Here is a 26,126-nt window from a genome sequence, read left to right as displayed (position 1 = left end):
TTTTCTGAATTAAAAGAAGGTACCTTAGCAGTTGGCCACCCTGCTCACGGCAGGGGGTTGGAACTAGATGATCCTTCCAACCCAACCCATTCTATGATTCTATGATTCCGTCATTCTGTGATTCTATGATTCTTTTCATAGAACTGTAGCCACAAGCAAGACACTTTTCTCTTCCCCTTTTGTTCCTGTAAATATCTTCCTCCCCAGTTGTAATTTATTCTTGGTATTTTTTCATTTATTCTTTATTTTGGACTAAAAAATTATTAAAAGTCCTGTAAAAAAAAAAAACATTACGATTTGTTCTGAAGAAAGAAAGAAGGCCTTGCTGCCTTTACCACTCTAAGTGCAGACCACTGGCCCATGGCATGATTTAACATTGTGAATTTAAAAGACAATAGGAGCAACTGTGAAAATCTTACCAGCTTATTATCTGCCCCAACTGCTTAAGCTATGTGTGATGAAAATCTGAAAATGCCTACTTTATTTTGGGCTCAGAACTCTCTACGCCATTTGAAATGTTTTAGAAGGTTCTAGTGAATGCTCAACAAGGGAAGTTTTTTTATTTGGAGCTAAAAAATATAGCTCTCTAGAGGGAGCAGCTGTTTCCAGGAACAGGCAAACAGTTCCAATTGCAGTGCTGCATCCCAGTCAGCACTGGCCATGTGAGTATGGGAGCAAATCCCAAGGCCAGGCTAACTCCCACCATATGCATCACCACACTTTACCTTGGAGCGCTCTCACTCTCTCTCATTAGGTAAATTCACAGGCTCATTGAAGGCTCTCCTTGAAAAATTTTCTACTTTGAGACAACTGGTATTCTGATCTATGTTTGATAAGACAAGTACAAGAAGGGTGCCAGCATTTCTCACCAGTACCAGTGCCCCAAAACAGCCGTGAAAACAGCCCTGCACTCCAAGCATCTCCTGGATCCGAGGAACTACAATCTGCATTTGGTGAAAATTCTGTCATTTCAAGAGGAATTTCCTGAGAATGATCAATTCCAAACATTTTTTTTGAACAGGAGCTATCAAAATATGTAATTTCAGGAATGCTTAAAGACTTCAGTAATATACAATACTAGCTATATGTGTTATTAAAAATTACACACACACAAATAAAAGTCGCTTGACAAAACAATATTAAAAATACAAAATCTTGCAAGATGATCTCCGTTATTTCAGTTGTTAAACAGAAATAGATGCTATTTCCACACAGGGTTCTATTTAACACGCTAACATCTTATTCGATTGATGTCAAAATGGTGTTAAAATCTGGTATTTCATCCCATCCCCAAAGAAAAGGCTCTGGAGCACAGACTACAAAGTGACAAGAGGAAGGTGAGAGCGCATCCCCCTCCTGCAGGAGCTGGAGGCTCTGCCCTTCCTGTACAGAGCACTGCCAGGCAGAGACGTCAGAGTTACCTTGGGTACCAAGAGCAGTACAAATGTATTAAGTGGCTCTGTTGAAAAGCTCCTTCCGAGTTAACTTAGAAATCCCTACAGACCAGAGCCTAGTGCGAGAGCCATGTCCTTAGTACTGCTCCTCTTGCTTCAGGAAACTTTGCTGAATATGTTCAGTTTATGCACTTTTACTCCTTAGCTCCTGCTTCTTTAACCTGTGTCTTATCTTGGCCTTGCTTTTATGTATATTCAATTCCCATCTGCACAGCGATATTCAGAGCTCAGTGACCTTTTAGAGCCAAACTGGTTTTTTTTTCCGATAAGTAACTACTTAAGCAACACTGAGGCATTTCGTAATTCACTGCAGATTTGCTGAACTGCTTGTGACAAAAGATAATGCTATTTGAACAGAATCATAATGAAATGCCTTTTTAAGCAAATACCAGTACTCATATTTTACATCACAAAAATAAACCCCTTACAATAGTTGCAAAAGTGATATTTCAGTGCAGTTCAAACAAACTTCTAACTCACTTTAATATTTTTTTTCCACAGCTTCTCTGGAAACCGCCAACAGCCTAAAATGTTGTCAATCAATACATCATTTCTGTGATGCCGTTGATAATACTTCCTCTGCCGTGAAGAGATAAGGCTTAGGGTGCACATACGGATTGCCGCAGGTATAGGTTTGTCACTGACCAGCACCCATTGGTTCTTGCCCATGTGTCATTATCTTCTGCCACAAAGGATGTGTAATAGCATACCTACTTGACAGAGGGCAAAAAATGTGCAGAGAAGCAACTACCACAAAACAGTGGATGTACTTTTAGGTCCTACCATCATTTATTCTGTGGTAGCTTCTCTCTGTCCATGGTGCTGTTGGAGAGTATAACTAATTGCTGGCACTTTGAAATCCAGTTCACCCCTTTGGTTTAACCACAGAAAATCACCATCAATCACCTGTGCTGAGTGGTCCCAAACACACCAAAAAACCTACCAACAGCAGCAGGCGTAATTTGAAAAGTGGCCAGTGTAATGAGATTTGAAAGAATTTAATTGAAAAACTATGAGCAAAGAGTGGACTCAGGCAGAATCATTCAATTCATGAAGCCAGGTGGAATAATTTGTCATTTAGGACAGTCAAAACAAATATTGCTGTATAAATGACTTTTAGGAACAGCCAGGCGTTTTAGTAGTCTGTAAGAAGAAAATGATGGTGATGAAGATAGAGTAGGGCTCAAAGGAAACTCAGAGGTCTGCTGGGCAGAATGGCTCAGTAATTCCTGCGTGTCAGGCCAATACATCACCGGCACTTTGTGAGGTCGGTCAGACAGCCACCTTCTGCTGTCAAGTACAACTTCACAAATCATATCAAGGCAAACTCTTCCACCAATACAGTTGTCCATGGAAAAGCACAGCCCTGCCAGACAGCCTCAACTCCAGGGGGGTTCTGGGTCATCCCAGGACACTGGGGCTGGCTCCCTGCTCAGGAGGGCCACCCGTTCCCCAGCCTCCTGCTTGCATCTGCTTACATCTCTTACAGGCCCATCTCCACACAGACTAGTGTTCAAAACATAAAAAGGTGCTGAAGCAATAGGCAAACACAACAGATATTTTTTTCCCAAAAGCTATCAAAACATTCTTACCTGTCAGAGTGAATGGGCTGGCTGACTCGGGGAGGGCAGGAGGTTGGCTAAATTGCCTTTCAAATACAACGTGACTTCTTCAGGTTTTCAGTAGCACTATTAATAGTAGTAGAATAATTTAACTGTTCCTTAATAAATGCTGGCATTTGGAAATACTAACAAATGTTAAAATAATGATATCCAATGTTCTTGAATATCTGGAGCTGTATTAAAAATATTGTAAGTTCTGATATTATTGATTATATTACTATGCTCTTCTTTTTTTTCCAATTTGGATACACTCTAATCTACTCTCTAATTATAGATAGACATTTTATTCACTTTTCAGGTTTTGATAGTTCTGGATCACAGGTGCTAAACTCACTTTTTTATCCACAACAAAACTACCAAAAGGCACAGTGGAAAAGTATATATATATATTTTTAAACAGACTGAAGAGTTACATGTTACTTAGCAAGCGATAATGCTGTTGTCATGTTTATGCAGTGAAAAGGCTGACAAGACTTGTTTCACATCTGTCTGCACAATATAGCAAACCCATGAATAACGAGCGATGAAAAAGCTGTTTTGTTGACAATCCATTATTCCTAAATGCACCCAAACAGCAAGATGTAGCCATTGCTTGTTAGTGCTGTATTGGAGCTCAAGATTTTGTCCCTATAAATACTTTGTGTCTAAATATTTTTCAAATATATTTTAGGCTGCAAGCCTTTTCTTTGCAACCCCAAAGAACGATATCACTCTTTCCTGTGCCTCCAACCATCGGAGCCATACAAAGACACCGGCAGCCATGGCCAGTACTCCACTGGGCCTTTCTACAAATTACATTTTCCTTGTTTGATTTATGCTCCTTTTTCTCTGCTATTACAACCCAGACTCCTTTTTCTTTCTTATAATAGCCAGACATTATGTTGATGGCTTTCCGTTTCCATCTGCAAGACCAGTGATTTTTTTCTTACAAACTGTCTTATTTGGGACCAGTGACTCACTCAGGAGCTCTAACTGAGCCACTGAGATCTTTCATTTCAGTCTGTAAAAACAAAAAGGTGACAGCGGAGCTGAGGAAGACAGTTCCCAAGGACTGGCACATGTTGTCCTTGTTGCTCCCTTCCACAGCCACTCCAATAGCTCCCCAACACCTTGGTACAGGAAGGTAAGGCAGCACCTTTTTATAACTCTGATGGCTTCACTGGAAGCTTGCTTAAATAATGACTGCATCACTAACTCACAGGAGCAAGGTTTTGCCCCTAATTCAAAGTATCACCTGGCAGACTATTTAAAATAAATGCTTATGCAATATAAAACGAATACCAAATAAACAGCCACTCTTTGCTCAGGCCACCACTGCCCTCAAGTTTACAGGGCTAGCAGGAGCCCCTGCTGATGGTTACTGGGAGACTTCAGCTAACAGAAGACATGTCCACTCTCGTGCAAAACACAGCAACCAAAGCCTGCCTGAAAGTGAGCAACAATTGTTTTCCAGAGGCCAGCAGGTCCTATCTGTTGCATAAAGAGTCTTGAATCTTTATATGACCTATGAATTAATTTCTAGATCTTTCAATTTTATTAGATGCAATCTTCATTCAGTTCACACAGCTGTATGTATTATGCATATCCTATACAAATTTTGCTTTCTTCCTACTCTTTTCCCTTTGGACTCCAAAAATACCATTTGGAGGGTATAAACATGGCAGGTCTGGCAACACATGGAAAAGCATGCATGAGATCATCTCCTATCACTCATCTACATGTAATTCCCACAAAAGCAGACACTTGCAACATACTTGCAGGCAGAAAGGACTAACATAAGTAACTCCATTGACTTAACTTACTTATTTTAAGTATTGTATGTTTTAGAGAATGCCTGAAAGGCCACAGGGAAACAAACCCAAGCTCCTCTCTATCCATGGCAGTGCAGCTCCCCTTGCTCGAGAGAGCTGCAGAGTTGCCTGTTTCACTGTCAGAATAACTCTTCAATAACAATTTTAGGTTACCATGGCTGCTGGCAGTGGCTAACAGCATCTTGCTGTTCAAAATCCATATTGTTAGTGAAACTCAGGCAACTGTACTTTTACAAATGCCAATTCAGGCATGTTAATAAGTAACTGCAATAGAAACAGCATTAGAAAGACCCTGCAGAGGAAAGAGCCTCTGAAACCAGCAGGCAAGATCCTTTTCTCCACATCTGCATTACAAGCTAGCAGAGATAATTCTACCAAGGCTTTGCTGGTAAGCCTTCAGCAGTATTTATGAACTGTGATTTACACAGAGCAGCAGGCTCAGCAGCCTGAGCTCTGGTCCCACCCTGGATCCTCCACGTACAGTCATGTATTTTGATGAGAACTCAGTTTTCAGACAGTCAAATAATGGGGCCCAGCGCACCATCAATTCCAGTACAAGACAGACATGGACACAATGGAACAAGTTTGGTGAAGGACTGCAAACATAATTAAGGAACTGGAGCATCTATCTGCAGGAGAGGAGGCTCAGGTAAAACTGATCCATGAGCATAAACACCTGGTGGGAAGGTGTAAAGAAGATGGAGCCAGACTCCATCCATCCATCTCAGAGGTGCCCAGGGAAAGTATAAGAAGCAACGGGCACACAAGCTGCTATATGATAAATTCTGCTTAAACATAAGAAAAGTCTTTAGCCACACTCTTCAAACAAGTCCCTGAACATGCCATGCGCCTGCTCCCAGCCTGTGACCTCACCGCCCTCAGGACCCTCCAGCTGACGTGGCCAGCTGCACAACCCAAGTGACCCTCTGCAGTTTGCTTTCACACCCTGTCCCCCCAATAAGATAAAAGCACCCGCCCAAACATTCACAAACCAGAAACAAGATAAAGAAACTTTACAAAGCACCAAGCTTTATGCTAATATGCTTACATAGTCCTGTGTATTACATTTGTAGCTCTTATCCATATATATAGGTCATCACCTACATAAACTTTCCAGCCTATTCCACATATAGAGAGAGATTCAACCAGCAAGAATACAACATAAGACACGTCTCCCAAACACTTAAATCAGGAAAAAGTATTTGGTTAAAATTCACCTATCTTTTCTAAAAATTGAGATGATTTCTACTCTGCTGCTGTGGTCGCAATGCTGAGTATGTAACACATAAACATATGCGCTTGTATGAACTAAAGGAAATTTAATGTAATGTCAATTCCACACCAAATTACAAGGAGAATAATCTCCTGGTTCTCAAGCATCGTGCAAAACAGAGAAAACATTTACATATTTCATATATACAATCTTAATAATCCATTTCGTAGCATCTTAATAGAATGAAAAACTTTAACACATACTACAGCTATTTCAGGACAAAGTCATTAAATTGTAAAGTATTAACATAACACACTGTTCACATAATGAAGAGAACGCATCACTTCTTGCAAGGTCATGATGAGAGGCAGAGAAAGCTGTTATTTAAAGAATATCCATCATCTGGAATTGAATTAGATGCATCTCATTTTCACTTTGTCAAACTTAGTTCATATTCCGGTTGAAGACCAGCGTGCTACCTAGGATAGCAACTATCCACAAGGTAGGTATTATATCTTCATTTGACAGGTCTGAGGTCAGGTAGGTCAAATCAATATTTCAGAGATCTGCCCACAGTCAAAAATGGACAATAAAGAATCACATGATATATGAGTATGGCACGTAGGGAAAATAACTCATTTAAAACGAGGAACAATGATAAGAAAAGAAAAATGGATTTCAGTCAAAATAGAGGGAAGAATTGTATTTCAAGAACATATAAGAAACACCATACAGACTAATTCAGTTTGATACCAAAGAGTAGATTTCTATTTATCACTGCTTTATGTAGGACCCTATTTTAATTCATATGTCAGACGACAGACAAGGAAAAAAACATTTGTTTATATGGTTGTGTGCAAAAGGTTGAAAAATAGGTATTTTCAGACACTTGCAATGTTCCACAGACGCCAAAGGCAAAACAGTAATTACAGATGTCATACTGCACAGTGGAATGGAAAGGAATCAGGAATATATGGATAGGCAATATGCTTATACCCATTCATTTTTGATAGCTGACAAAAAGAAATGGAAAAGTACCATTCCGTTAAGTAGCCTACTACATGAACTCAGAACCAAAATGCATGATCCCCCTGATAAGCATGTTCCTTTCCCCCAGCAGTCCAATATTCCTACCTTCATCCTAGGAATAGGTTGTGCCATACTCTTCAGTAAAAAAAACCTCTAGAGAAGCTGACCATCATAAATTAAGCCAAAGATAAAAAATATGGAACAATAAATTAATGACTCAAGCCATCTCTTTTGGCTGCGTTTAATTCCAGGACAAACCTCACCAGAATTTTCTTTACATAGCTTCACTTAACCTCTCCTCTACTTTAGCATTAAAGATGAAACTGGAATCTGAACCTTTTCCACCATATGGGTGAGCTTATGTCTGTCTTTCATTTTATAATCTGAATTTCCAGGTTTTGTACAGAACAAAAGTAGAAGCAGTCTTCTGTGAAGTTTTGTAAGTCTGGGCTTAAATTTCCCCTAGTCTGAAATGGCTTGGCTACTGAGATTTGGTTTGGACTTACTTCTATCAAATATTCACTGACATGTGAATATCATTTTACGTATTTTAAAACTTTTTTTTTTATTTATTGCCACAAAACAATGATTCTTACCGGTAACCTTCAGTTCAACTGTTCTTCGTATAAGCTTGCCTTCAAACTTCAGTTCACAGGTATAATTTCCTCCATCTTCCTCCTGGACCTCTTGTATTAAAAGCATATTTCCCTTCTGAATTACAACGCTTCTCCACATTTTTGGCTTACATTCCTGCAGAATAAAAATTCATTGCTAAAATTACCCAGCTTGTATAACATAGGACAGTGTTGTTTGATCAGATTTTCAGTATTATATACATAAGTAAACAACCATCTCAGCATATTTTGCAATTCAAATTCGAATATAATTTCCGAAAGCACAGAGATCTGAAACTGGAATTAATTTGAAGACAGAAATTCAACAGAAATGCTTTTAAAGTTCAGTAATTCCCACTGTATCACATGTGCCACGTTTAATATCTGCTGCTCTGAAGCAATGGTTGAGTATCTTCTCATTTTGTGATGAACAACTGCCAAGACATTTATTTTAAAATGGACCATTAAAATACAACTCTGTTTGAGGTATAGGCAACATCTGTTAAGAGTCAGCCTGGAGACAAACTTCACGCAGTCACAGCCTCATTTACCAACAGAAGAAACAGGAAGAACAGCAGCAGTTTTGTGAGCAAGATAATTCAAGAAACTCAGTTTCCTTCTGGTCCTGCGTCTCCTCACTGGTTTCTCTCGCACCTAATGAGGTGTGAGCTCTGATTCAGCCTTTTCCTGTTACCGGGCTCTTTGTAGCATCACCCCCAAGTGCATCATCTGATGGTGTATATGGTACTGACAGTCTGCAACTTTCATTGACTTTCCCTGGCAGGCCTTAGATTTAGGTTCATTGCTATGCATTGTGGTCCTGCTGCAGCATTTGAGTCCTTCTGCACAGCGTGTAACACAGCGCAAGGCACAGCTCCCCCCTTCCTAATGCACTGTTATCTCTGCAGCCAGATCAGTCCCCTTCCACCCTAATGGTACTCACGACTGAATACCTCTTGGAATACTCTGAACCAAATGTATGGGCACAATCTAATCATTTCAGAATGGTACCTTAAGATAATACGTTTATTGCCTCCTACTAGCTTTAGCATTAAGACTGTTTCGCCCACAAACAAAATCATGCTTTCTCAGTTCTCTAAAACACTCTGTGCTCTGGTTAATTCTGCTGCCCAGAGTACACAAAGCAACACAGTTCGGACCCAAGTACCTTTACTGCCATTTATTTCCTCTCTCTCAAGCTGGCAACACAGCATAAGCTCTCAAAGCACAACTAACAACCTTGCCACACCATCAGCAGCAGGCTCTGCACTTTCAGCAGCCTCACAGTTTCAGAGATTGACGCCAGCAGCCCACGTCTACGTCCCACTTTCTGTTTGTCTGCAACAGTGCTGTCAGACACATAGCAAATGAAATAGAGCAAAGCTTTCTTTTAAGGAAACAAACACGGAAACACTATGACGTGCAAATATACTGAATGACAGCAGAAGATCAGAATGACATAAATATCTTTTTTTTTTTTTTTTTTCCTGAGACTCCATAATGCTCCAAATCCTCAATGTCAGTTTTTAAATTAAAGGAGAACAACAAGTGAAAAAGTGAGACTGTGAGCTTCTGGCCTTGCACCTGGAGGCACCAAAGCTTTTGTCCTTATCTCTAACAGGTCAAATTCAGTTACAGTGCAGTCAAATAAGGAATACCTAAACTGTGCAATTCCACTGCAGGTATCAGCGTTCAGGTTATCTATCGCTCTGCAAAGTCCCCAACCTTGTCTTGCATGGGAGCTGTAGTTAACACTGCTGAATAAGATGATCCAAATCCAGATTCTATCTACTGTGCTAAAAATCAGTGCTTATTTTTGTTGCTGCATGACACTGACATGGCTTAAGGTTCATGTGGGGAACAGACCTGAGCAGGAAAGTGCCATTAAACCCTTTCTGATCCGTACACAGCTTTTAGACCTATTTACACAGCGGAATGGAGTTGCATCAGCCACCTACTTGGAGTGACTAAATCTGAACACTACTGCAAAGAACTCTGTTCAATCCTAATTTAGAAGGAATACAATTCCAGGAATACACACAGTACATTTATTTCAGATCTGCAGCCTTGCAGAGCAGCACTGGAAGACCGTGTCATAAATATGCTACCAGTTTGATATTCTGTATATTTATTTTTAAAAGTACACAAGTGATGAGACTAAAAAGATGCTATTTTATATGCCAGCTGATTTTTTTTTTCCTGAAACTGTTCTTCCTGTTAAATCCCATTCATTCAATTATGCCTTCATGCACACATCTGTTTAAAAACAACATCCTTATACTGCTTGTCAAAATAGTTCTAACGAGTCTAACGGAGCAGTGTGTATATCAGTGCCACTAACTGAGGAAATCTCTCAAAACAAATATTTCACACAGTGCAATTCTAGCCAGGAGTGAAGTTCATACTACTGTTAAAACAAGCCCTGAGAGCAAATGTTTCATCATTCCTCGTTGGGTGTGTATGTAGAAATCTATTCAGGCATAATTATTTTAAGAGCGTATTTAAATTACAGTTAACTCCCTCTAAATTGATGCAATTTTTGGCTCAGATTCATTAATCTCTCCATACAGAGAAGGCTTCTGGAAAGCAGGAGAGCCCTGCACACCATGAGCTGTAGCATGACTGTCTTTGCTGGTAGCGGTTCACCAGTCACAACCCAAATTACCAAACTATGAGGGGACTGATGGGTTCCCTTCACAAGGCGAGGAATTCACACAGATTTCTCTTTTCAGGCAACTGTAAAGGAGAAAATTTCAGAACTTCTTCATATATACTTCTATTCTATTTTGGACAACTTATGTTCTCCCATGGAAAATCTTCTCTAAATATTTCAGCATAATGAAAAGCAATTCCCTCCCCGCACCTCTGCAGCAGATTTACATGGGAAGATGGCTGATGATACCTTCATCTATACATTAAACTCAGTCACAAAGTTAGAGGGTGATAAGTTGAAGACCTAGTGCATTACGTCTGGAAACAGATACCTTCTTCAGAAAACGAGGCTCACGTTCTATACTGGAATATCACGTGATACTATTTTAGGGAGAAGGGACGTTCTTTTTGTATAGTATGATCTTAAGCTCCAGATCGCAGTTTTTAGGTGTTACCCAACTACTCCTCATACTGTTTTGAAATCTAAGCAAGTATGGATTTTCGAGAAACCACACTGATGTCTAGAAAGTCTAGAAGAGGCAGACGTCAACTAGTAGCACCATAGTACCCTCTAGAATATTTTTTCAAAATGCTGTTTCAGAAACGTGTCTCAAGCAATAACCTGACATAACTTTCTACGAGACATTAATACTGACATTTTACATTACTGAGCTTCCTGACCCAGGTCCAGATAATATAAGCGTTATCCAAGAACTGAAGTGATAGCACCTTATTGTTAATTATGAATAAGGAGTTGTACGTAGTAGGTTATTCCATTAATGTCTCTTTACATTATCAAGCCAGACTAAAGGCTGTCGACCACAACTGCCTGTTAGCAGCCAACCATATCAATTCATATCAATTTCACCATGGTGATGACTTGTCAGTCAGCTGTCACACTCCAGCCTGGTGTCACAAAACCCGTCTGAGCAACCCAGACAACACATGTGGCTATATGGACCAAACACCCTTTCTCTCCTGTTCTCACATGGCACACATCATTGACGCGGTTGTACATGCATCTTCCTTAGATTGATTTCTAATCCTCGACAGCTGAAGGGAATCTCTGCCCGTTTATTTTTTCAGTGTGCTCTTGCACAACGAAGAGATTTCATGATCAGATCTTCAGTAATACCTAGGCAGATAGGACAAGAAGCAGCTTCTCTTCGGTACCTTCTTTCTATCAAGATTTCAGACTTAACACAAATATTTTATGCATGAACAGCACTGAAGATATCTACCCATTCCCTGAAAGAAACAGCTCCATTGGCTGAAAGAAAAATTTTCTTTATGCTAACAGTGGGTTATGGCATGTTTTGTTACTATAAGCTTGAACATGTGAGATTCCTGTATGAAGTAGAAATAGATGACAACTTTTAAAAATTGCTCTTTTCTGATGCATCCCATAAAGGAAGAAAAAAATCTGCAGCTCTGCACATAACGCTTACTTCATATTTAAAAAAAAAAAAAAAAAAAACAGCCTTCGAAGAGCTCTGGTAAGGTTGCCAAATCAAGAACTCAAAATTTAGGATTTAACTGCTTTTTGTATTTCTGTCTTCATTACCTGAGCCAAGTTTGTCCAAAACTCATCCTTCTTTTATCATCGCAATCCTAATTCTTTTCCGCTGATCTCACCAAACTCCTTCCCTTGTCCAAGTACTATGTCTTGTTCCCTCTGACTCCCATCTCTTTATTCCTCCCCACTGTTTCCTGCAGTTCCTCATACCCTTAGTAAAATGTTTTGATGTACTAAGGGACATGGTTCAGTGCGGAAATATTGGTGGTAGGTGGACAGCTGGACTGGATGATCTTGAAGGTCTTTTCCAACCTTGGTGATTCTATGATTCTATGACACCCAAGGGCTTTTCAAATATAAAATTCTGGTCCATGTCCAGATGATGAGTAAAACTTGCCAGGACCATGATAAGGACTTGGTATCTGACGTCTGCATGGCAACCTGCATTTCAGTCATTCTCCTGTTCTCTTGCGGAGCTACAGTAACACATCATGTATGTATCTGCTGCTGAAAGTGCTGGGCAATACTTGAAAGGCCCTGGAGAAAGCACAGCCCGCAATTATCTGCTGAGTAGTAAAAGTTCCTAGCAAATTTCAGTTAAAATTAAGAGACCTCCGTAAAACTACTCAATGAAACTCAGCAAAAGTAAAAGTATCTCCGTGAAATTACCCAGCAGAGTTTGGTAAAATTTAACAGGAAACAGGTGAAAGGACCCTACAGACTTCCTAAAAATTAACTGGGTAGCATCAGCTGTGGAGACATCCCATCAGGGTGGAAACTGGTAAAGAGGCACAGTGGTTTGGGAATATTGTACTGCTGTTAGAGAAACCATATAACCTTCAGAATAGAACGCCCTCATTGGTGCTGCTTTTTGTGGGTCAATGGCTAAGCTGGGTAATTTGCCTGTAGTTTGGTATTGCTTCTGTAACAGCGGGAGAGCATCCTCCAGACCCAGTCAGAAACCACTGTAGGCTCCAGAAAGGCCACCTCTAAGCCCCAAAGTAGAAACAGTGGACATTTGGTACAGTTTGATTACAATACCGGTGACACAGCAGTAGTTACCTTGTACCATACAACATCTGGTTCTTGACTGGATGTTTTGTAATCCTCAATATCAGGACAGGAGATTGTCTTCCGCTTGGTAACTTCTGATTTTTCCAGATATCTGATCTTGCTGTTGTAGCAAAGCCCGGATTCATTCTCAGCTACCGTCAAGGACATGGACACCTTCATGCAATACGTTGAGTTTCTGCAGGGACAGAAAGATGTTGTCATTTACTTTACCCCTTTTTTATATTTTATTTTTTTTTCCTTTTACTATATTTCATCACAGTACATTTCCTCGTTCAGCGCTGATGTTCACAAACACTTCAGTGACACATTCAAACAGCGGTTGCCATACTGCGCATTTTCAGCACAGAGGAATCACTAGAAGATGTGAAGGTTCATTTCTGGCTTACTATGAAGAACGTTGTAGAAATTTTGCTGACAAGTGATTTATGCCAGCACAGAAGCTCCTTCAGCTTGCAAGTCTGTGAACGCAGGAAACTGTTGCCACCTCTACGGTTGGTCAGGATGCACTTATTTGTCGCTCCCATTTCTTATACTTGCCACAGGCACTGCTCCTCTCCCACCTTCAGATTTCACTCCAGTATGCAGCACTTTACATTTGGGTTAAGTAGCCAGTGCTGGATGTTAAACCACATCACGGAGAGAATTCCTGCCTCTGAAGGAGCTACTATGTAGAATCCCACAGTGTGTGGTATCGTGGTGGGCTGACCTCGGCCTGCTGCCAGCCCCCACCCAGCTGCTCTCTCACTCCCATTCAGTTGGTCAGGGTGGAGAAAAAGCTCGTGGGCTGAAATACAGAAAGGCACTCCCAGCCTCTCCTCGCTGAGCCCTGCAGCCCACACCGGGCACAGACACCCAGCACAGGCATGCAACAGGTCAGACTGGGTGCTTACACTGTCACATTCCGGCCTTTAAATACTGAAAAATGCAACCCATTAGAAACTAAAACCATTGCCCACTGCATCACAAAAGATCACTGAGCGTTAAATCTACGCAACTGGTTTGTGAGTTCTCTGTACTCAGTTTTTCTTAATATGAAGTCAGAGTTAACACAACCAACTCAGTTCCTGTGCCTCATAATCATGGAAACAGGATTAAATTAAATTCTTTCAGACTCACATCTTTAACAGAGTTATCAGATGCACAATAAAAAAAACAACATTTGTTGTTTTTATTGTAAAAAATTTGCACTTTGCACAGGATTGTTGCAAGCCACACTGTCAGCTTCTGGCCTTCATTAGGTGTGATGGCAAACAGAGTCCTTCAAAAGCCAACTACAAAGTACAAGCGACAATATAATGAGGCTCTTCCTCCCACTGTACATCATTTTGTCACTTTAATTGACTACACCATAACCAAAAAGCCTGGAGTAAATCTGACATGCTGGGTGGTTACTCCCATCAAAGAGAGCTGAGGAGAGCTCTTGCAGAAGATATTACTGCTTTCCTGTCGCTTCTTCCATCACAGCTCTCCTGCAAACTTCAGCTGAGGTAATGGCACAGCAGACTAAAATTACCCCATGCACCTGGAAAGGGATCTGTCAGTCAGACCTTGACGCTAATGGTACTAGATGCCTACTCCCTCCAATGAGACTCATGACAATGCTTTTAAATAAAACAAACTAAAAAAATCCACCACGCTCCGTAACAGATCTTTTCTCAGGCATTGTTTGAACAACACGTCACCCTGTCAAGTGAGCCTGTTGTTGGAAGAAAATAGAAAGGTCTATGTGGGCTCTTCATTACAGCTCTACGTTTCCCACTAAGCAAGCGCTGACTGAACACTGGCAAATGGCATCTTGTCAAAGGCATGCCGTAAGCAGGTATTTGCAGAAGATGGTATTTGCAGGGGAAATCAGCAGGCAATCTTCTAAAACCTCCAGCTTTCAGTATTGTTAGAGCTGGGCATTCAGCAGAGCCCCCTGAGCGCAGTGTCTGACAGCAGGCCTCCCCTCGGGGCCTTCCACCATGCCAGGCACAGCTGCTCCTCTCACTTCTAAGAGGGAAACTGAAGTACAAAGAGACACCTGGAGTACAGGACAGCTCACAGAGATAAAGTCACCTTCCAAACTTCAGATGAGCCTTTCATCAGCTCTTCTGACTTCTCACTGTCCACATGAAAAACACACACCGCTGACATGGAAATGCACTGCAGGAAATACTAAATTTGCCACACACTCCCCCTTCCTGCTCCATACTCTTCAAATCAAATCATCACACAAACATTCATGTAATAAAATCAGCAGGTCTTTTCTCTGCTCTTCATCTTAGAGGGGAAAGGCTCTCTTTGCCCACTGCCATGCTATGGTTCAGTTGAGAGGGTATGGGAAAGTCTCATCCTCGCAAACTACTTGAACTACACTATTTTACTTCAAAGAAGAAGTTATCTGGACTAAAATAGACACATAATTTGAGCTGGGTTTTTCGTAAGTACATGCTTTAGGGAACATAAGTCAGCTCTTCCCCAAACTACATGCTTTGGAAAAGGGCTGCCATTTTTGTAAGAAGAAAACAAAACGTATTTAGAAAGTTTCAATGCTTTCTAACACAGCCCTGAAATCCACAAAATATGGGTATGACTGAGCATAATCAACAGTGATTAATCTGAAATGATTGTTTAACTTACCTGAATAACTGTGAGTCCTACTGAGGGCAAATTTGGTCACGTGTTCTCAGTAATAATGATCCAGGCTAATCAAGAATAATGACTTTGAATAGTTGACCATTACTTGGTGTTATTTAATAATGTCATATTTTCTGCTAACAATCTTGCATTATTTAGATGTATTTTGAACAGTGCTGGAGGCTACTTCTATTTAAAACACTTCCTGGAACAACGACCTAGAAATGTAGTATTCTTTTCACTAGTTACAATTAAAATTGAATAGAATTGAGAAAACTAAGTGCCTGGTGAGCACTATCACTTTTGTTCACACTCCGTGACAAAGACAATAAATCCATTCAGGTTCATGATGAAGAAGGCCCTAACTAAGCCAACAGTAAGAGACTTGAAAGTTTTACGAACGCTCCTCCACCAGCCACTCATGTTAGTAATACTGCTGCTAATTCAAAAAGGAGCAACTTCTGCAATTGCAGGAATTCCAGGGAATGAAGCAAAAGCCTTTAATCTAGTTAGCTTAGGGTAACAGTTGCATTTCAGTCATGTGCAAAATAAAACAGCAATTTGATCAACCTTGCTGTTTTTCTCAGTTCTGAAGCAGAAGCCTTGGAGCTAATGTTTATAAGGGATATAAGCCACTCCTCCCTCTGCTAAGCAAGCTGTTCTCTGGAATGGTATAGATTCCATCACACGGTCCTCTAAACAAGTGATGGTCTGTGCTCACCTCCTCTTGGAGATTTCCATATCTACCACCTATCTATCAGCTTCAATGCTTTGAGACAGAGCTTCCTAAAATGATACACTGCCTATTTTTTAACCAGAAGAGTCCTATGGAATTGATGTTGTTCATTCTGCTTTGAAATTAGTAGATGGCTAACTTAATTTTCCTAGACAGAAAGAAACTTGTAATTTCAGATGTAATTTGAAGGAATACGTGGTTTTGGTTTCACTGACAAATGAGAACATGCTGTCTCTTCTCCCTCATGAGACCTAGGACATAAAGGAACTCCGTAGTAGACAACAAGTTAGAACTCAAGAAGGGTCAACAATGTAGAGCAATCATTGGTGACTACAATGTTCCACTTCTACCACCTAGGTAAATAGAGAAGAAAACTATGGTGCAGGCCCCTGTGCAGGTCACTCTGGTGATGGAAACTCACCTACAGAGGTCCTTCAGAAAGCCCATGGAGCTGCTGTGCTGGGATGGATCCAGCTCTTTCTTTCCAGTTGTTTTCATGACCTCTGTGTCCACCTGGATCTTCTTAATTGAGTTGCATTTAATTTGTTTCTGGTAATGGTCTTTTTTTTTTTTTTTTTTTTAATAAAGGTATGCAGACTGACTGACTTGAATCCTCCTTTTCCTTCTTTATTTGTTCAGCTTTTAGAAGAAGAAATGTCCTGTTACTGGAATTACAGAAAGGAGAATCCACTTTTGTTTTCAGTACGTGGACATGGAACTCTGTGCAGGAGGTGAGCGCTCCCAGCAGTTTGCAGATGAGCAGAAGAGGAATGAGGAAGCAGGAACATGCAAAAAAAAAACCAGCAAGGCCAGTAAACTGAGTTTTGCTGTCAGAACCAGTGAATGAAAGACCAAAAAGGATCTTCTAGGTGGATGGGGAAGATGCCAAAGACCTTGTGGTAGGAATCACAATGTCAAGAGAGATTGACAGTTATACGTAACTCAAAGTAGAGAATATCAGTGACTGTGCTACCCAAAAGAACCTGAGAGACTGCAGTCAGGGTATTTCCCAAATGTAAAGGAAATAAGCCAATGAATTTTGAAGTGGTTATTTTATACAATTAGTCTCTTCTGAAAGACATCTGAACCATTCGTTCTCCATAGGACATGGTTTCCAGTGGTTTCCATTCCTACAGTAGTGCTCATGTGAGGAATGGGAAAGGGAAGAGAAGGAATCACTCTGTAGTACAAAGAAGAAACTAAATGTTTTATGTTTTCACAATGAAACCAATTTTTGTAACTCCCTATTTCAAGGAACTGGTTATAAGCTGGGCCTGCTCTCTGGACTGGAAATATGAAAAAGAGTCTAGGTTTGCCAGAGATCACAAAGCAGTTTTCCTTTGTTCTTGTGCCAAGGCATTTGTAATTCCCAGGCCACCAGGAACTGGATCTGAAATACAAACTAAAGCCAGCTCAGAATCCAATAGAAAAACACAGGCAAAGCAAATGTAGCTTAAGAGGTCTCAAAACAAAAGCAAGCAAAACTGAGAGTTCTGCTTCACTTCGAAGCAAAGACATGAGGGAAAAAGAAAGGAAACAGAAATAGTTAAGAAGGGCACTTGAAATTGAAGTGGCAATCACTAATCGCTTTTTATCTTGTTTTGGATTTAACACAATTCAGCAGCCCTAAGGTTGAATCCAAATTAGAGGAAAAATTCGTGACTTTGACAAAACTATTTTTCTGTGACATTTGTTGTTTCTGTCAGTTAGGGTGGTTTTGTTAAAAGAGACCAGTGAAATCGTTTTGCCTCTAGTATGAAAGAAATCTGCCCTCTCTTATAAAGAGGAGGAGGCAAAGTGGTTCAATATTTTACAGCTACTAGATTAAAAAACACTCCAAAAAATGAATTGCATATTTTTATAAGAGGATTTGCAATGCATGTATGTTTGTTTTCTTGCAGGTTCCATTTTTTTTTAAATGACATTAAAGTTTTAAGACTCTTAATGTAGTGGAAGATCAAAAAGCTGGGAAGTGTATTAATCAAAGCAGTGCTGAGGAAACAGTGCTTCTCAGACTCAGGCCTCTCCCAGCGTACCTAAACACACTGCCTGTCTGTTTTAATGACTTTTTCATTGGCTCTGTGATATACTGATTGTGGAACTCTGTAAGCCAGTCCCTGCATCCATCTTTGCTCATTCTGATTAAAATGAACAACACCAACACTACCACCAATCACTATTATCCATCTTCAGGTCCAAAGCAATTAATTCGTTACTAGCTACTATAAGAACGTGTTATCAGCTTTCAGATTCAATTGAGCAGTTGATTGCTTTCCTCACTTTTCACGAGAATTTTATACGTTTATTCCAGTTTAAATTTCACACTTCACATAACAATTACCGAGCAATTTTTACTGGTATTTGATCTTGTTCCACCCAGACCAAAGAGGTCATGGTTTGCTGATCTTTTTAAAGACAAATAAGTAACTTGCTGCTTTTCCTGATGACACAGGTGCAGCCACTTCCCTAAAAACAAATGAATTATTTCTCACTCTTCCAACCTATCAGCCTGACCTCCGTGCCAGGGAAGATCATGGAACAGATCCTCCTGGAAGCTATGTTAAGGCACATGGAAGAAAGGGAGGTGATACAGGACAACCAGTACGGCTTCACCAAGGGCAAAAATCTGCCTGACCAACCTAGTGGCCTTCTACGACAGTGTAAGTGTATTAGTGGATAAGGGAAGAGCCACTGATGACATCTACCTGGGCTGCAGTAAGGCTTTTAACATGGTCCCCCGTAACATCCTTTCCTCTTAACTGGAAGTCTGCAGATGACACCAAGCTGTGTGGTGCAACTGACAGACCGAAGGGATGGGATGCCATTCAGAGAGACCCAGGCAGGATGAGCAGTGGGCCCAGCAGAACCTCATGAGGTTCTACAAAGCCAAGTGCAAGGTCTCGCACATGGGTCGTGGCAACCCCTGCTATCAGGACAAGCTGGGGGATGAAAGGAGAGAGCACAGCCCTGCCAAAAAGGGTCTGGGGGTACTGGTGGATGGCAGCTGGGTGTGAGCCAGCACTGTGCCCTCGCAGCCCAGAAAGCCAACCGGATCCTGGGTGCATCCAAAGCAGCGCGGCCAGCAGGGCCAGGGAGGGGATCTGCCCCTCTGCTCTGCGCCGTGAGACCTCACCTGGAGCGCTGCGTCCAGATGGGGAGTGCTCAGCACAGGAGAGACACGGAGCTGCTGGAGCGCGTCCAGAGGAGGGGCACAAAAATGATGCGAGGGATGGAACAGCTCCCTGCGAGGACAGGCTGAGAGCTGGGGCTGTGCAGCATGGAGAAGGGAAGGCTGCGGGGAGAGCTGAGAGCGGCCTGTCAGTATCTAGAGGGGCTGTGAGAAGGAGGGGGACAGACTCTTGAGTAGGGTCTGTGACAGTACAATGGGAAACAGTTTCAAACTAAAAAAAGGAAGATTTAGACTGGATATAAGAAAAACTGTTTTACAGTAAGAGTGGTGAGACACTGGCACAGGTTGCCCAGAGAGGTGGTGGTGCCCCATCCCTGCAGACACCGAAGGTCAGGCTGGACTGGGCTCTGAGCACCTGGTGGGGCTGTCGATGTCCCTGTTCAGTGCAGGGGAGCTAGACCAGATGACCTTCAAAGGCCCCTTCAAACTCAAATGATTCTACGATTAAAGGATTTTCTGCTAAGATTTAATTGCAATACAAGACTCACTGGAAACAAGACAATTTGAGCTTGACTAGATCACACTATGTATTACAGAAGCCTAAATTTTACAATGAAGACAGATGAAATCATCATTATTCAAAAGAAGGAACTTCTGAGCAGTCATTGAAAGATAATTTTAAAAGGTTCGTTTGATGACAGCTTGAAAAAGAGATATCCAGGGATATCTCTGCAAGTTAACCATCAGTAATATAGTTCTCACCAGAGGCACTTAACCCCAAGACCTGTCATTCCTCACTGCACATTAAGCTCTGTTCGGGGAGGTTTTAGGCTTCTTGGATACGATACTGGCACAGAGAAGAAAAGATGTTTGGATCTCGCAGTGGGGTAATTTGGATAACATACTTATTAAGAGGGAAATGTGGCACAAAAATGTCAGAATATGTATAGTGCAATGAGTGTGATACAGGCCACAACAGCAAGGCCGCGATTTGAAAAAGCAATAATCTCTAATACCAAAATCTCTGTCAAAAATCTCTAGCATCAAAAATTCTCTCTCATATCTCCAGTATTTCTTAAGTTTCTCTGAAAACAGTAAGTGGTACACAGTCTGATTTGCAGAAGGTTAAGGGTCAGGAGGAGCTACTTCTTTTGTGGTTGCCTTCACAATACATGTGCTGGTCCTGCTGACCTCTGCATCATGACAGAAGCAATTGAAAAACACGCAAATCACCAGGCAGTCATTACAGCAGGGAATACTTGGGCCCAGAGAGAAACTCTCTCAACATTTAAGCTGAATCACACAGGTTAACTGTGTTATTTTCTTTTAAAGTCTTCAAACTGTTAGCTTTTAGAAATCAATGTATAAAAATATAATACAGAACACAGACAAAAACATAGATGCCAAAAGAGTACAAAGCTATCTCAGCACATCACACTGAAGTTGATGAACTATCTGGTCTCTACAAGCTTCAACACATCTTGTTCCAGCAAAAAAAAAAAAAAAAAAAAAGCTGTAATTGCCTGGGTTTGCCCTCAGGAAAGCAGTCTCTTCCCTTAAGTATTACAAGGCAGCAAGCTGTCCTGACGTTTCCCACTGCAAACGACTAAGCCTTTTTCATTTATTTTTTAATAATTTTCTAGGGAAATTCAGGATATTACTGTTAAATTATATTCTCTTACTGAAAGGCCACCTTACAAATGACATAAATCTGGGGCATAGAGACAACAGCTCCCAGGAAAGAATACATTAAGAATTTCCCTTCCAGTGGCTTTGTATTTGCAACACCCTGTTTCTGCGAGCACTGAACACTTTATTTCTTCCAACCTACGCATGGGTAAATTCATGTATCTACTCCTCTTTGCTTTTTTTTTTTCATTTTTATTAGACACTTAGCACCCAAAACAAAAGTTGAGTTCAGGATACGCATTAGATATGTCTGCACTGCTAAATCTCACAGATTTTGATGCCCGAGAGAAAAAAAAAACCTGTGGAGTATTTCCCTCCTCATGCATCTAAGTCCTATTTGTTGATGCAGTGAGGAAAAGCAAGCCCCCCTCTGTTTCTATACAGACTACTGAGCACATAAAACAATGGAACAGTTATTATCTGATGGGGTATAAAAAGAATGGCATCATGAGCAAACGTGATGTGAATGTCGTTATGCCAATTTGCCATTTGAGTCCTGCAGCTGAGTCCTCCTGACTGTGTCTTACCTTAACTTTCTGCCAGAATAGATGAAATTCTCCTCTGAGATCAAGTACCAAACATCAGTTTAATTCCCTATGGATCTGCCATGTCATACTTTGAGTGTGATGCATTTCCTCAGGAAAACTTCCATTTGTCTGTCCTCTCTCAGGACGCATATGATGTTGCCTACTGAAACGCTAGGGTTACAGCACTGATGTGGGTTTCAACAGGAGTGGTACCTGGGTAAGCATATTCCTCTCCTTTGTTATTTGGAGAACAGCAGGGAAATAAAACATCCTGATGTGCTGGAAAGGAGAGGGATGAGGAGGGCTGAACAGCATCTTTTCATCAGGTCTCCTGAAGGCAAAAACAACTGTGTGAGGAAGCAGTCATTCCACTTCGCATCCTTTCTCCCAACCTGGTGGGCAAGGTTTGAAGCCCACCAGGGAAGGCATTTCATCCATCATCAACCAGTGACAGTGAACAGAAATGTTACTGATGCACTGCAGCACATGGAGCTCTTGTTACGACAAGCTGTTGGGACTAGAGGGTAACGTCAGTCATTTTAATGGTACCCGAAGCTGACGAGGAAAACTAAATACACGGTATTCTCATTCTTCTGTGTTGTTCTTCAACAGGGAAGTTGCTGGAAGCTTTCCAACCACTGAGCAACACAGGCATTGCTGCTTGAAGCCCTGACTGCTCCTGCAGCTTCTCACTGACATAAACACCAGCTTTCAGAAAGACAGAGGATGGATATCTTCTATTTTACAGCTGTAGAGAAGGAGAGCGAACGAATACAAATACGCACACCACCAGGGAACAGAAACAGATCTTCGTTTTCTGCAATTGTATCAGAAGAACGCATAGAACCACTTTCTCTCAATAAAGACTGTCATCAAAATGATTTGCAGGAGCACCATCAGTTTTTACACAGTTTTAGATAGAAAAGTAGAAATATTCTGATTTGACTTTCCTTTGCATTTTCATAGTGCCAAAACATTATATCTCCCTAAGTTAAATTTTATTCCATCATAATTCATGCTTTCTGTTGTATGCTCTGGCACCATATTCAAGTTTTAAATGCTATATATCACAGGGATTTTGTTTATACAGAACCTGTCACATTTAACAGGGAAATGTCACATCCGTTTAATGCGTGACATTTAATGTTAATGTCATACAGACCCTGGGAGTACTAAGCCCTGCCATGTCCATGCACTTGCTCTAAGTGTGAAATTTAGCTGCCTTCTTCAGATACACCTGATATGGTACAGCTATGAACGCTATTCTGTACCAGTGTGCAAGTCTGAGAGGTAACTATGAGAGGTGTAGTATGACTCCTTAGTTGTGCTCCTCTTGGACATCAGATGATTAAAGACACCACAGTGTCTTCACTAGAAGATACAATCTTCGGACCTTTTCAGAGTAACGTGATGTTTAAGTGGGCTTAAGATCCAATTTCGCCGATGAACTGAGCACTGGGGAAAGCCAAAGCACCTGAACATTAAACATTCTGCAATGAGAACATACAAAATGAAGGTGGTTGCAGAAAGGCAGACCTAACCACTACACATTTCCACAGCGAGATTTTGTTCCAATTTTCCTGTTTGGTCTTAAAGTCCTGAAAAAAACCCTTCTTTCCTTTCACTTGGAAGCCAGACTTTCAGTGCTCTGAAAAAGCAGCACAGTTTTTCCTGGGATCCCAGGTGGATACTGCAGCCCAGGCTGTAGGCATCTGAAATGAGTTCCTCAGCTCCTCTTAACGCCCACTGAAGCAAGAGCACTAAGGTTATGTCGCAAATTAAGTTTTACTGACAGCCTCTCTAGGCTGTCTAAATATGATTTTGATTTGCTGGTCATGCGCTCCACAGACATTCAGAAGCCTGAAGGCTTAAAATCTACTTTCAGTCAATTTTATTGCTGCTCAGAAAGGACTATCTCGATATTTCACTGATGGCTCGATGAAGGCTTGATTCTTCTGTGCACGTCCATAGCAATGCTGCTCTCCATTAAGAACTCTACAGATAGGGATAAAGTAAGGGGAAAGGACACACAGATTTCCGAACTTGATTTGTCGGCAGTTCTCTGGCACCAAATGCAGCCATGAAAGATCCATAGGCTTATTTCCTCATAGGTATGCAAGGAACCCTCAGTCATACTCTGCATCCTGTGCCACGTGGAGGCCTAGCTCCGTCCGCCAGCCTGGTGACCACAGAACTCCACCTTCTGCCTTCCCTGCCCCCTCACACTCCTTACCCTCCTAACTCACTTCATGGGAATAGAGTTATTTTATTTCATCATCGAGTTATTAATAGTGAACATGCACTACTGTCATACCACGCTCTTACTGATGTTGCTCACAAAGTGTTTATTGTGCTTCAGTTTATGTCAGAGCAGGGCCCAGGAAGGAGGAAAGGGCTTCAGAAGCAGCACCCTTCTGATGGCAAAGGTGCAGCTAAACCTCACTAAGATTTCTTCCTGATCTCATAAGAAGATTCAAGCAGGCCCGGTTCTTCTTTCCTCTTTAAAAAGCAGTGGCTTTTGACACACAAAAACTAATGTATTTGCACAGAGGGCAAAAGCAACACATAATCTGGCAAATGAACTTGTTAGATACTCTGAACTTTAAGGCCACCCCAAGCTTTCAGATCAATTTTAGTTTCCATGTTTGGTTTTGGTGCTCTCATCTCTGAAACCTCCAGTGAGAATGTTCTGATCCACAGTGCTGATGTGAAAATTCCAGAAAAGCAACCTCTATAGCAGCAATGCTGACAGCTTTACCTAAAAGTACCATCAAAAGACACTGGAAGATAAATAGTATATTCAGGACCTGCACTGCAAAGAGACCTCCAAAACACAGCATTTCCAGACTGTACACTAAAGTTATAATACAAATGCCCCAGCATTTATCTGGAAACTCTAATGAAATGCACATCCATCCGTCAGAAAGGAGCTCTTTTCAGTATCACTCGATCTTGCTAAAACATCCCAGATTTGGCACAAAAAAGGTACTTGTTAACAAAGTGCTGTCATGTAATTTACTTGGGTTAGCAAAGAAAGACTATGTCCATACTTATTTAAAACTCCAGGCCAAATTAGGATCCTTTAATATGTCATGGCTATGCTTAACACTGGAGAAAAATCCCACACCTTGTTTTCCATCACAGTGTCAGCTCCACATCAAAATGCACTGTGAGAAGAGAAACAACTTTTCATGCAGTATTAATCTTCCCTATTACACATGTGTGCACACACTTGCCCACGTAACAATGTCAGTCGGTTAATAAAGGAGAGGCAATATTTAAATTCTGACATCAGAACTCTTTAGCTTGGAGAAGCAAAATATTTCACTATTCAATATATTATATATATATATAATATATATTCTACATATATAATATATTGTAAACATATATATTCAATATATTTAGTATTATAAGCTAATTTACAGAAGATACTATGACTAATGAAATGACAATTCTGTTATTTCAAGAATTCACTGACTCATTTCATTTTTACCCATGCCTAAACCATCATCTAACCAGCTTTTCCTTCACCTGCCCATACTCAACCTTTTCAAGCAGCTTCTGAGCAATTCCTTCCAGTTGCTTTAAAGCTTCCTCATACCATGAAATGGAGCTTCTTATACAACTAGGGCTTGGTAGAATCGTGAAGAATCTTTTCAACAAATAGGAAATTCAGTGAAAAGTGGAAGTGCCTTTTTCTTTCACACTTTTCATATTTGCTAAGTTGTTTTTTGACTGGTAAAAATGGGATCCAAACAAATTGAGGGAGACTATATTAGGACAGGTGTTGCTATTGCCTTGGGCATCCTTTCTGCAGAATGTGTTAAAAACCCTTGGTGTTCAATTCCGTTCTTCCATCAGTAGAAGCTCAAGCATCTGTTCTTCACTTCAAGCCAGAAACTTCTGGGATGGGAACCTCCAGTTCTCACCTGTGACCCCCACATGCTCACAACACAGGTGGTTTTGGTTAACAACTAAAATGCAAACATCTGCTTATCCTCTGCTAAAAAAAAATAATGGATTGATAAAGCTGAAATTATAAAGTTAATGGCATGGTCAGTCTATCACAGACACGTGGTCCTATTTCAGAACGCTACATCTACCCTAATTTTAATTAAATTAAATTACTACTGCTGTTTCCTCAGCTATTTTAAGCCACCTATAATTTCATAAACAATAACAGCAAGGACACGTTATCGACTTTCTGAAAGAAAAATAAGTTAATTCAAGGAAGAAATATGGTCTTTTATGTGTAATCGCTACATACAATATTCTGCACTCCCACATAAACCTGAAAAAGGCAAAAACATCTGTAATTATATAAGAAAGTTCTAGCACAAGCAAGAAAAACACATAACTGACAGGGATGATATTACTGCAGTACAATGCCTTCCAAGAAGCAGGCCACACAGATTTTATTTGAAAACAAGATGGCAT

The 26,126-nt window shown here is 40.8% G+C and overlaps 1 protein-coding gene across 14 annotated transcripts in view; it reads right to left on the bottom strand.

The window, feature by feature from the left end:
- The window catches only part of IL1RAPL2 (interleukin 1 receptor accessory protein like 2), a 408,604-nt gene that overhangs the window by 141,022 nt on the left and 241,456 nt on the right, over positions 1–26,126 (bottom strand). For all 14 annotated transcript variants that reach the window (XM_021406506.1, XM_021406508.1, XM_021406511.1 and 11 more), the window contains 2 exons: positions 12,974–13,160; positions 7,726–7,879 (listed from right to left, as the gene is read on the bottom strand). In XM_021406506.1, coding sequence (XP_021262181.1) covers positions 7,726–7,879; positions 12,974–13,160 — 341 coding nt within the window. The remainder of the gene's footprint in view (positions 1–7,725; positions 7,880–12,973; positions 13,161–26,126) is intronic.

This window comes from Numida meleagris, chromosome 8 (assembly GCF_002078875.1).
Source record: "Numida meleagris isolate 19003 breed g44 Domestic line chromosome 8, NumMel1.0, whole genome shotgun sequence".
Classification (NCBI taxonomy): domain Eukaryota; kingdom Metazoa; phylum Chordata; class Aves; order Galliformes; family Numididae; genus Numida; species Numida meleagris.
This window is presented reverse-complemented; position numbering and strand designations above follow the sequence as displayed.